The sequence below is a fragment of the Amaranthus tricolor genome, chromosome 5 (assembly GCF_026212465.1).
Source record: "Amaranthus tricolor cultivar Red isolate AtriRed21 chromosome 5, ASM2621246v1, whole genome shotgun sequence".
NCBI lineage: Eukaryota > Viridiplantae > Streptophyta > Magnoliopsida > Caryophyllales > Amaranthaceae > Amaranthus > Amaranthus tricolor.
The window spans coordinates 14193276-14205102 of record NC_080051.1 but is presented as its reverse complement, the minus strand read 5'-3'; the positions used below and the strand labels follow the sequence as shown (position 1 = coordinate 14205102).

General features: G+C 32.4%; 1 protein-coding gene across 1 annotated transcript; it reads right to left on the bottom strand.

Moving 5' to 3' along the window:
• Positions 1 to 8264: 8264 nt before the first annotated feature.
• On the bottom strand, positions 8265 to 11365 carry LOC130813461 (uncharacterized). Its single transcript, XM_057679295.1, has 5 exons — positions 11205 to 11365; positions 10843 to 10920; positions 10717 to 10780; positions 9231 to 9998; positions 8265 to 9134 (listed from the first exon to the last, which is right to left on the bottom strand). The coding sequence occupies exons 1-5, from the start codon at positions 11363 to 11365 to the stop codon at positions 8265 to 8267; spliced, it is 1941 nt and encodes a 646-aa protein (XP_057535278.1).
• Positions 11366 to 11827: the final 462 nt, after the last annotated feature.

The following is an 11827-nucleotide window of genomic DNA, read 5'->3' as shown; positions in this document are numbered from 1 at the left end:
AAGAAGATGTGAGAACCTGTTAAATTTAGGAAGATGAATAGGAATAAAATTGAAATTCAAAGATTAAAATAGAATTAAAATTTCGGATGAATATGCCATGAAAATTTTAAAAACTTAGGGCAATATATACCTGTGAGATGACGCAAAAATTTTAGTCAGTTTCTTTGCAATTGTCGAATGATATTGATTGGGGAAGAGATTATAGATTTAGAATTGAAAGAGGAAAGATTTAGAGGGTTTTCATGAAAATTTTTGAAGACTCCATTGAAGAGGGAGATGAAGGATGAGTTTTGTAGGTTTTTGATTTTTGAAATCAGAATAGGAGGAGAGAGAATTGAAGAGGGAAATGAAGGGTATGACCGGTTTTACCTGGTTAGTGGTAATTAAGGTCCATTCACAATAAACATAATGTAAAGGTTGGATTAATTTTTTAATTTTCAAAAGATGGATTATTAGCAAAGAATTGAAAATAGGTGGAATTAATCTGGATAATTTTTCTAGAGAAATCAAAATTATGTAATAAATCAATATACATATAAAAAAACTATTAAAAATACTCCCTCCGAACCAATTTAGTTGTCCCATTTCCTTATTTGGCAAAGTCTTTTTAGTTGTCCCATTTCTATTTTTGTCAATTTTTTTTACCTAAATATCCTTAGTTTACACAAGTAATTAAGAATATACCCCCATATACCTTACTTACCCAACTACCCTTCACTACGTATCCTTCACTACTTACCCTTTAATACTTATCGTTTTTAATGGACTCCACACCATCCATAATAACCGTGCCCAAGCAAATGGGACATCTAAATTGGTTCGGAGGGAGTATTAGCTAACCAAACTTAGTAAAACATAAAGACCCTTAAATTTCTTGTAAACCAGTAGAATGATAATACTCAACATAAAAAAAAAATCGAATTACTACGATCCCTTAGTTTACATCCTCAATTAACAATAAAATTAGCCTAATTCAACATGGATTATTTTGGCCCCTAAAAAAATGACTATAACTATCATAATTATACTTTGCATGCCTAAATTTTCATATAATTAAATATAACACTCTATATGAATTAAAAAAAGAGAGGAGAAACTAGTTACCTTTATATGAATTTCAATTAGAGAAGATATAAAGAATTAGATAATAGCCTTAGAAAAATAATAATCCTCCAATGGCCTTGATATAAATTAATGTAATATTTATTTTTGTTAGCACAAATTGGAATATTATTTTTTATTTAAAAAGCTCACAATTTAATATTGTATACTCCAGATACGAACCATTTGCCCATTTATTCAAAATAAAAAATAGATTTATATAGATATATATAATTATAATGAATGATACTCAATTATTTTGTCTTTTGTTGTAATTTATTTGTCATGAACTAAATTTTCACAATCACTTGCACGCATAATGCAAATATGATATAGTGTATGTAATGTATAGAACTGTTCAGAGTGAAATAAATTATAACTATAATGTAAAAAAGATATATATAATTATATTAAATGATACACAGTTATTTATTTGTCATCGCACGGGCATTATCTTTTATTCAAGATACTTCAATTCAACTTCTTTTTTCCCTTGTCAATATTTGCTTTCTTCCTCCCTTAGCCAATATTAACATTCTGCATTTCTTCTAATCCAAAATCAAATAATGGAAACTCTATGCTTTAAACTCTTTTCTTAACATCCATGAGTTTATCAACTACATGAGTTCATCAACTACATCATTTATTTCCTTCCAAACATTCGGGTTAGAGAGCCATTGTAAAATAGTTGGCGATAGGGAGTCTTTCCGAATTTTCTGCCCATTTCAGGTTGTGGCTTGGATAGCCATTGATTTCAGTCTGTTGAAATTGTTTATATGATATTGCATATTAATTCATTTTCCTTTTCGTTTTGGTTAATTTCTCAACAAATTTCTAGTAAAAAAAAGTACACAAGTGTTTAGAGAGAAACAAAAAAATAAAAATCAATATCATGAACTGTTTGAAAGTAACGTTAAACTGTAATACAAAAACAATAAACTCTAGATAAGTAACATGAAACTTTTTGAAAGTAACATTAAACTGTAAGACAGAAAAATTAAACAAGAAAAGTTGTTTTTAGCAACACAAAAAGTCGTTGCTAAAAACCTGATTTCGTGGCTAAAAATGATTTTTGCAACGAATTCCGTTGTTGCGGGTACAATCGTAGCTAAAGCTTTTAGCAACGACTATGGTGGTTGCAAAAGGTATCTATTTTTTGCATCGAGTTCTATTGTTGCAAAAGAAGTATCATTGCAATTCCTTCCAACGTTTTTAGCAACAAAAAAGCTCGTTGCCAAATTTTTTGCATTTTTAGCTACAACGATTTTTGTTGTTAAATATCTGTTTTTCACAACAATTCAAGTTGTTGCAATACATGATAGTCAATCTTTTGCAACAACTTTACTGTAGGGAAACTAATTAAGTAAAATTTGTTATTAATGTTTTTAGCAACAACTATTACCGTTGCAAAAAACATACATATTTTTCGCAACGACTTTGTTATCTTCTGAAACAACCTACAATCTATATATGAATTAGACAATTAAAATAATAAATAACTTATAACCAACTAAACTAATATCCTCGATTATCATTATATATTAATTCGTATCCCAAAATATCACACGTCGCAAATATTATCGTGTGTCAAAAATATACGTAATTCATATACATGTAACGGATAGACAATTTTCCAAAATAATTCTCCTACCGTATACAAGTTTTCATGCAAAAATTTACAAGTGAAAGTCACTTTGAAAAAGTCTAAAAATTTACAAGTGCACATATAGCTACTTCATAACCCAAAACATCGCGCATCCAAAATGCTTGTAGCTATCACCAACTTTGTCATTGACTACAAAAAATTTTCAAACGAAGATATGTTTACCTACACCAAATAATTTTGTTAGTAATTGAGAATTAAATGAGCCCCAATATTGAGTACTTTATAGGGAAAGCATTTAGCATGATATTCACAATCAAACCATCACTACACTTTTTGTTGAGGCATAATAAGCAAAGCATTTAGCATGATATTCACTAACAAAAGCATTACGTGTATAGGAAAAGCATTTAGAATTTAGCATCAAATTCACAATCAAACCATCACAATTTCAACTCAAACATAGCATGAAGCATATGCCAAAGACCAGAACCCATGACAACAAAATCCAACACAAGCCGGCAATACTTCTAATTGGACTAAAATGCCAACCAGCTAATGCCATTGTAACTAAAACCACAACACAATCCTCCAATACTCCTAATTGGACTAAAATGCCAACCAGCTAATGCCATTTTAACTAAAACTACAACACAAACCGTCAATACTCCTAATTAGACGTAGAAGAAAGGCCAAGTATATATTAAAAACATGTCTTTTTAGCATGTCGTAAGGCTAAGTATATGTTAAAAAAATGCAAAAGAACACATCATTTACCTAATAAGCATTCATGACAATCATTGAACTTCTTTATTCTGTAGCTGTTGTAAGATGCCTTGTTTCATCGATTCCATTGCCTCTTGTTGTTATGCCTTATATTCTTCAAATTGTCGTTGTTGTGGCAACTGACTTTCCATCAAATCTTTAATTTGTTGTTGTTGATCCTGAATTTTCTCTTGTTGTTGCTCCACAATCTTACGTTGTTCTATTTGTGCTTTGTCTTTAGAATATGCACGTACCCCTATCCCTTTTCCACGTACATGCCCAGACTTTTGGCCCAGTTTTTTAAGCAAAATTTCATCTTGTGTAATTGAATCCGCAGCTGAAGCAACAACATCTTTCAACTTCACCTATTACCTAAATAAGATATATATAATTGCATATTATAATAAAAAAAATCATACAAGGGTAAGAAAAATATAGTTATAATGGGTTGTTGTACATACATGGATTTCTTTTGACCGTGTATCGAGCCATTCTAGTTTTCCTTGATCATTCTTACGAGTGTGCTGGATAAGCCAAACTTTATTAGCAGTTAGCTTGACATTAGCATTCTCTTTTGTCTCTTCAAATAATACAACGTTATTGATATTATTTTAGACTACATTCAATAAACATAATAAAATAGGTTTGTCTTACCAATACATCTTCTGATTCAGGAAATGATAAATTTCCAGTTGTATGCTTAGTTCTCTTGTCAGAATTCCGATTTTTAGAGTTCCTCTCACTTATGACCTGCACGATGATTACAAAAGTTGATGCCAATCAAGTTCTTGCTATTATTGGTAATTCCTAAATGGCATCATTGACGAGTAGATACATCAAAAACATTTATGTTTAGACAAATGGATGTATCTATGCACGTTAGTTTTTGCATTTTGTTACAGCTTGTCAAACATTTCTATCAGTCAAATACTGGCATGTATTCAATTGTACTTTGTTATAGGTATATCAGTATATGCATTACCAATTTACCATGAATTCTAACATTATGAAGTTTTACATAAACATCGGCTCAATGTTGAGTTGTTTTCTTACATAAATAGTTCATAAATAGTACATAGTTTAATTAAAGAAATACCTTAAATTTGTCAGATCTGTAATACTTGATGAGATATTCCCATTGAGATTGGGGTAAGTCAAGAGGAGAATTCTTTTTGCGCTCCTCGTCAGTTTTTCCGCATCTCGCACTTTTGTAGTAATTGTGCAACCTACACTTGTACAATCTATATAAACGTTGCATGGTCTCTAAGACAAATGCATACATTCTGAAGTAGTCACTAGACTTATTAATTTCAAACTTCTCCTGCACAAAGAAGGTAAGATGATAAGTACAACCAAAACCAGAAAACTATAGTGCTAAATAACTGATATTTATAAAGAAATTAATAACTAACACACCCTGTATTTTCTTCAACATACTTTCTCCAGCTACCTCAAATGCTTCTTTCCAACTTTTCACATTCAAGGGAGCTTTTGTCCTCATAACACGCCCACACTTATTAACCAAGTAACGAGCATTATCTCCAATTGCTCGGTCCATTTCTTCAGGTATTGTGATCTTCAATTTCGATCTTCTCCCTTTAATTTTCATATCAACCACTTAACTCTTATACATTCCTCTCTTACCTCTTCCTTTGATCTTACTAGTTGCTAATGATCCACAATTCACAATAAACGAAAAATTGTGAAGACATTTCAAAATAATACAAATGTTAAAACTTATCAAGTATTCATATAATAATCAATAATCAATAATCAGTAATATCTAAAAAAGTTGCTCCATCTCTCTTAACTACCTGTATTACTATCTATTTCATCACCATTAACTTGCTCCACCTCGTTTCGAGTGATAGTTTGCCTTGGTTGTGGATCTAAGCTTTATTCACTTGCAAGCCCACTTCAATTCTACTAACAAAGTTACTTCTTTTCTTTCTCTTACCAAGTATGCCTACAATAATCAATAATCAATAATCAATAATCAATAATATATAAAAAAAAACCCATAATAACAAACTAGAAACGTGAAAGTCAAGTTTCCAATAATGTACTTTCATCCATTAAGGTATTGATGCCTTCTGATGCTTGGTCATTCAAGATTGGTGTAGCAGTTTTTTCATAACCTTGAAGATCGTCTCCATGAATCAAGTTATGGTCATTCAAGGTCGGCGCATCTGTTGTTGGCGATTTAGGTGCTGGCAATTCAGTTGGTGCTGCTTTGTTTATATGCGCTTCATAAGTTGTTCAATGCCTCTCCAAATCTACAAGGGTAAAGACAATGAAAATCAAAGTGAATTCAACAAAAAAAATTTAAAAATTGTTGAATTGAAATTAAAAAAAACTTAGTTTTGCTAACCGCATGAGCAATCTCATCTGTGATGTATGGGTTAGAGCTATTATTGAATTGGTCAGCTACATTTGGTTGCTAAACAATTGCGTCCGACTAGCTTGAACACGACTCATAAGTTTTCCGGGGGAAATACTTCGACTGCATATTTTCTTTCCCCCTCCTCTCCCAACCATCTTTTATCTATTCAGATATTTTTGCAAAATTATCAAACAAAAGGTAGCTTCAACAATAAACAATATATTTCAAGATAAAGCGGAAAAAATAAACAATATATTTCAAGATAGAGCAGGAAAATATTGAATAGTAGCCGAATTGTTCATATAGATAACAAGAAAGATAATAGTGAATGTAAATATTGTACAACATAACATAATTAAGGAGAAGAATCAAAAACAAATTTCTTCTTCAACTTCACTAGATTCCTCAAAGACTTCAATTTCACCTCATTAATGAAATTGTCATCTTCCAATATTTGTGTAACCATTTGCACTACTTGTTCTCCTTTATAATCCATAAACATATTTGTAACCAACGACAAACTAACTCTAAAATTGTTAGTATGTACACCATTAGTACATTCAGCTTCAATATTAGCTTCCACCTCTACTTGTTGAAAGGCATCTACATCTATATTCTCCTTATCTAGATCACTAGCACTCCTATTATACAAATCCCTTGGTTGTGCTTTTATAACAAATTCCCAATTCTCATTGTTTTCATCTTCTATGTAAAATACTTGCTACACTAGGGATTCTAGCACAAACACATCATCCGACTTCAAAAGTCTATTCTTATTCACACTAACCAAACCATGCTCATCTACCTTATACCCTCTACCAAGGTTTTCTACATCAAACCAACTGCATTTAAACGCAAATACATGATTCTCTCCAGGATAACGCACTTGATATATGTCTCTCAAAACGCCATAGTATTACTTATCTGAAGCATCATCACCACGCACCATGACACCTGAATTTTGTGTTTCCCTATTTTCTGACCTATCCCTGGTGTGGAAACGGAAACCATTTACAATGTATGCTGTGTAATGCCCTACAACTCCAAAAGGACCACAAACCAAATTATACAAGTCTTTATCACAGCGTCCAGGTTTATAAATTTTTTGTACCTAAATGAACAAATGTTAACATACTTTATCAGCAAAGTGGCTTACTAGACAAACTTAAGAAGGAAACCATTTACAATGTATCACTTAAAAGCTTACTTACTTGATTTTGTATCCATTTGAAAAATTGTTCTTTGTGCCTCTGTTCTACATTTCTTGGACATTCCTTCTCCAATTCCAACTTATGTTTTTTATGACACCATATAAAAACAAATAAAACTGGCTTCTATAGCCTAAAATATACTATACAATTCAAACTAATTAAACATAAGGAATAAAAATGGCTTACTGGACAAACTTAAGAAGTGGATCGTAATTTTGAAGAATATAAAAATGGATTTGATTACACTCTAGATGATCTAGATGTTTTGGTGTACTCCCCCCAATAGTATGTCCAAGTGGTCTAAAAACGTCAACGTTTGATTTTAAGGTATCCTCTTCTATATCTTCATCGTCATTTTTTACTTTGCGATTGAATTTAGTGTCAATTCACTCATGTACCTAGAGCAGAATGTTAAGCACTCATCTGCCAAATAACCTTCAGCAATGCAACCTTCTTGATGTGCTCGATTTCGAATATATGATTTTAATGTTCGGAGATACCTAATAGAATAAGACATGTTATGTTAGTATTTGAATAATTAACAAACATGAGTATATTTCTTGAAGAAAAAGTATACCTCTCAATAGGATACATCCACCGATATCGAACTGGTCCAGCAATTTTTGCCTCAGTTGCCAGATGTACAACTAAATGCACCATAACATCAAAAAAAGCCGGTGGAAATATCATTTCCAACTTGCATAAGGTGTAAGGAAATTTTTTTTCAAGTTCTTCCAATTGACCAACACTTATGTTTTTAGAGCAAAGGTCTCGAAAAAAAAAAACTTAGTTCAACCAAATGGTCATAAACCTCTTTAGGTAAAAACCCACGAAGTGCAAGGGGAAGCAACTGCTCAATAAAAACATGATGGTCATGGCTCTTCAAATATGATATCTTCTTTCCATTATCTTTAACACAACGAGTAATTTTTGATAGATATCCATCGGGAGATTTCATTTTTGCAAAATAAACGACATATGGCAACCTTGGCATCTGACCTCAATGTATATATAGCAATAGGAACACGTACCTTACCATCAACCACTTTAGGATGCAACTTATCTCTGATTTTCATCTTCACCAAATCCAATCGAGCCTTCAAAGTATCTTAGTTTTTGCCTTGTATGCTCATTAAAGTACCCAAGATATTATCAGAGACATTTTTCTCAATATGCATAACATCCAAGTTATGACGAATTTTTAATTTCCTCCAATAAGGCAATTAAAGAAAATGCTTTTCTTTTTCCACCCAAACAAGCTATTAGAAGCATCCCTTTTTCTTTTGTTCCCTACAATCTTCCCATATTTTGCTTTTGAGAATCGGCTATAATGTTGTAATACATCATCCCCACTCAATGGAACTGGTGCAACACCTTTTCCAATTTTACCGTCAAAAGAACTGGCATCATTTCTCCACTTATGATTCATTGGAAGCCAACGACGATGCCCTAAATAATCACCCTTATGCATCAACGAAGTCCGTTTAGTTTCCTTATGACAACATGGACAAGCGTAATAACCTTTGGTAGACCATCCAGATAAATCTGCATATGCAGGAAAGTCATTGATAGTCCACAGTAGTGATGCACGCAAGATGAAATTTGTTTTAGAGTAAGCATCATAGGTTTCAACACCAACCTCCCAAAGCTCCTTTAACTCCTCAATAAGTGGTTGAAGGTAGACTTCCATATTAATTCTAGGACCTGTTGGACCTGGTACTAGTAAAGATAGCATAAATGAATAAGGTTTCATGCATAACCAAGGAGGAAAATTATAAGGGATAAGAACCACTGGCCATATGCTATGTTGTGAATTATTGAAAGGCTGAAAGCCATCACAAGCTAGTCCAAGTCTAACATTTCGCACCTCTTTAGCAAATTCACTATACTCTTCATCAAATGATTTCCATGTAAAGGAGTCAGATGGATGTCTCATTGTATCATCCACCGCACTCGCATTGTCATCCTCCAAAAACGTATCATCCTCCTTTTCCCTAAAAAGGGCATCATCATCTATGATCCTATCACAATCATTCACTCTATATGTTTTAGTAGCATCCCTTTCTTTGCACTAACGCATGTCTTTGGATGTCTTTCTACACATGTACAACCTTTGTAGCCGAGGCTTCAATGGAAAATATCTTAGCACTTTTCTAGAAATCTTTACCCCCTTAGAAGAGCCTTCATTTTCTCGTTTCCACCTTGATAAACCACAAGTGGGACACTCAATCAATTTTTCATGCTCTTTCCAATAAAGAATACAATCATTTTCACAAGCATCAATCTTATAATAATCAAGGCCTAAGTCTTTAATGAGTTTCTTAGCCTCGTTATAAGAAGTTGGAAGGTAAGCTCCATAGCCTTGACGTTCTAATTGGAGTATACTATCAAAAGAGTTATCAAACCAATTATTCAAAACCTTTAAATGTAATAATTTAACAATATATGACAACTTAGACATTGTTGTGCCATGCATTGTTAATGGTTCTTGGTACTCCTCTAAAAGTTTGAAAAACTTTTTTGCATTTGCATTAGGTTTCTCATACTCCGCAACATTATTTAAACCCTCTTCAGCACTCCCAACATTCATAGCACCAACTCCACATGCATCTTGTAACATTGTGAAACCACTATCAGTGTCATTCGACTCATTAACATCATCCCCATCACTTGATTCAACTAATTCTTCCCCGTGAAGTTCCCAAAAAGTGTACTTCTCATACATTCCTCTCTTAAGCAAGTATAATCTTACATCACATTTTGTTTTAAGAAATATATTGCTACAACTATTACAAGGACACCTAATATTAGTGCTATCTCGATCATCTTCTCTTACTTTGGAAAGAGCAAAATTTAGAAACTGATCAACACCATTTACATAATCAATAGATGAACGATCTTTTACTTTGACCCATGCCTTATTCAAAATCGTTTCCTATATTTAAAGTTTATAATAATTAGGTTATATAGCATTCAATAATATCACCAAGAACTCCTTATAATATTGTTAACAATTAATACAAGAACAAGAACAATTTAACAACTTGTTGAACAATTTAATTTCAAGTTTTTTGAAGAACAATTTAACGATTCAAAAAGAACAAGAACAATTCAAATTTTTGAAAGAAACATAAGAACAATTTAACAACTTCAATAACAATTTAACAACTACATGAAAGGGAATTTTAACTTTAAGTTGTTTGAAGAACAATTTAACAATAAAAACAAGAACAAAGATTACCATTTGTTCAATGTATGCGTGACAAATCAACTTAGAAAATATTTTCAATACATGACAAATCAACTTAGACAAATCAACTTGAATAAACAAGAACAATTTAACAAGTTCACATGAACCATTTTACTAGGCTTCATTATAATCTAAAACAAATAAACAAAAAATCTTTGCCCTCATCAAGTATGTATCATCACAATCGCAAAAAATGAGTTGTTTTGCTTCAATTTGAAAAGAAAAATCTAATTCCACCATGACATTAAAACCTTACACCGTGAAATCATAGGCCATAAACTTTTGCTTTAATCTTATCATCTAGAACTTCAATTTGAAGTAACTCCATCAATTTTTTTTAGCATTACTTTGGAAGAATCTCACATTTTAATAAATTATCCATATAAATCAAAAGCAATCTCACCTTATTCAAGAAACGACGTTTAATCCCCCTAAAGCTACTGCTAGTTAATTCCACATGAATTGAACTGAGAAAATAATAGTAATAAAAAAACGCAAATAATTTCCCAATACGAAAAAACACACAAACATAAATCCCCAAAAAACGCAAGTAATCAAGCCCTCAAGATCTAATTGTAAATCCTCAGTGGCAAAGAAAAAGGTTAATCTATGTCATGAAATACAACCCAACATTTCAAAATCATGAAATACACATACATAAATTTGATAATTAGAACAAAGCCCAAGAAAAAGACGAATTCTTGTTCCTTCACTGCCAAGAGTGTTAAAATTCGTACAACCCAACATTTCAAACTGATGAAATACACATACATTAATCTGATAATTACAACAAAGCTCAAGAAATTCAAAGAACAACCCATTAATTGAAAGCAACAAGAAACAAGAACAATAAATTCAAAGAAACAAAAAGGCAAAAAAAAAAAAACCAACATGTCTTGAGTTATTTGAGATGTGTATGTGCAGAAGGCGGCAGCACTGATATGCAGAAGGCGGCTTAAACTCCGGCGTGCAGGCGGCAGAAGCTCCGGTGTGCAGGTGGCAATCGCTAAGCTCCGGTGTGCGGGAACAGGGTTTGTGAGGGAATCGAGCATGGGTTTTTGAATTGCGAGCGAGGGAAATGGGGATTGTGAGGGATGGGGTTCTGATTTGAGAAGGAATTGAAAACGAAAATTATTAGTATAAGGGTTTTTGCAACGACTTTATTGTATCTGTATATTTAAATATTTTTTGTAACAATATATATTGTTACGAATTATTTATTTAATTTTAACAACTATGAAGGTTAATAGGAGGTTGAATACTCTCTAGAGGGGGGGGGGGGGGGGGGTGAATAGAGAGTTTGGGCTATTTAAAATTTTGTCTGTCAGCTTGTCTCAAGAGTTTGAGGAGTCTGTCAAAACTGTTTTATGGAACAGTTTTGAGTCGATTCGTAAACAATAACGTATGTGCGGAAAATAAACTTTAAAGTATAACACACGATATGTTAACGAGGTTCGGTTCTAACCAACCTACTCCCTGCCTATGGGTTCTCTTTCAACCCGTAGGATTTCAAC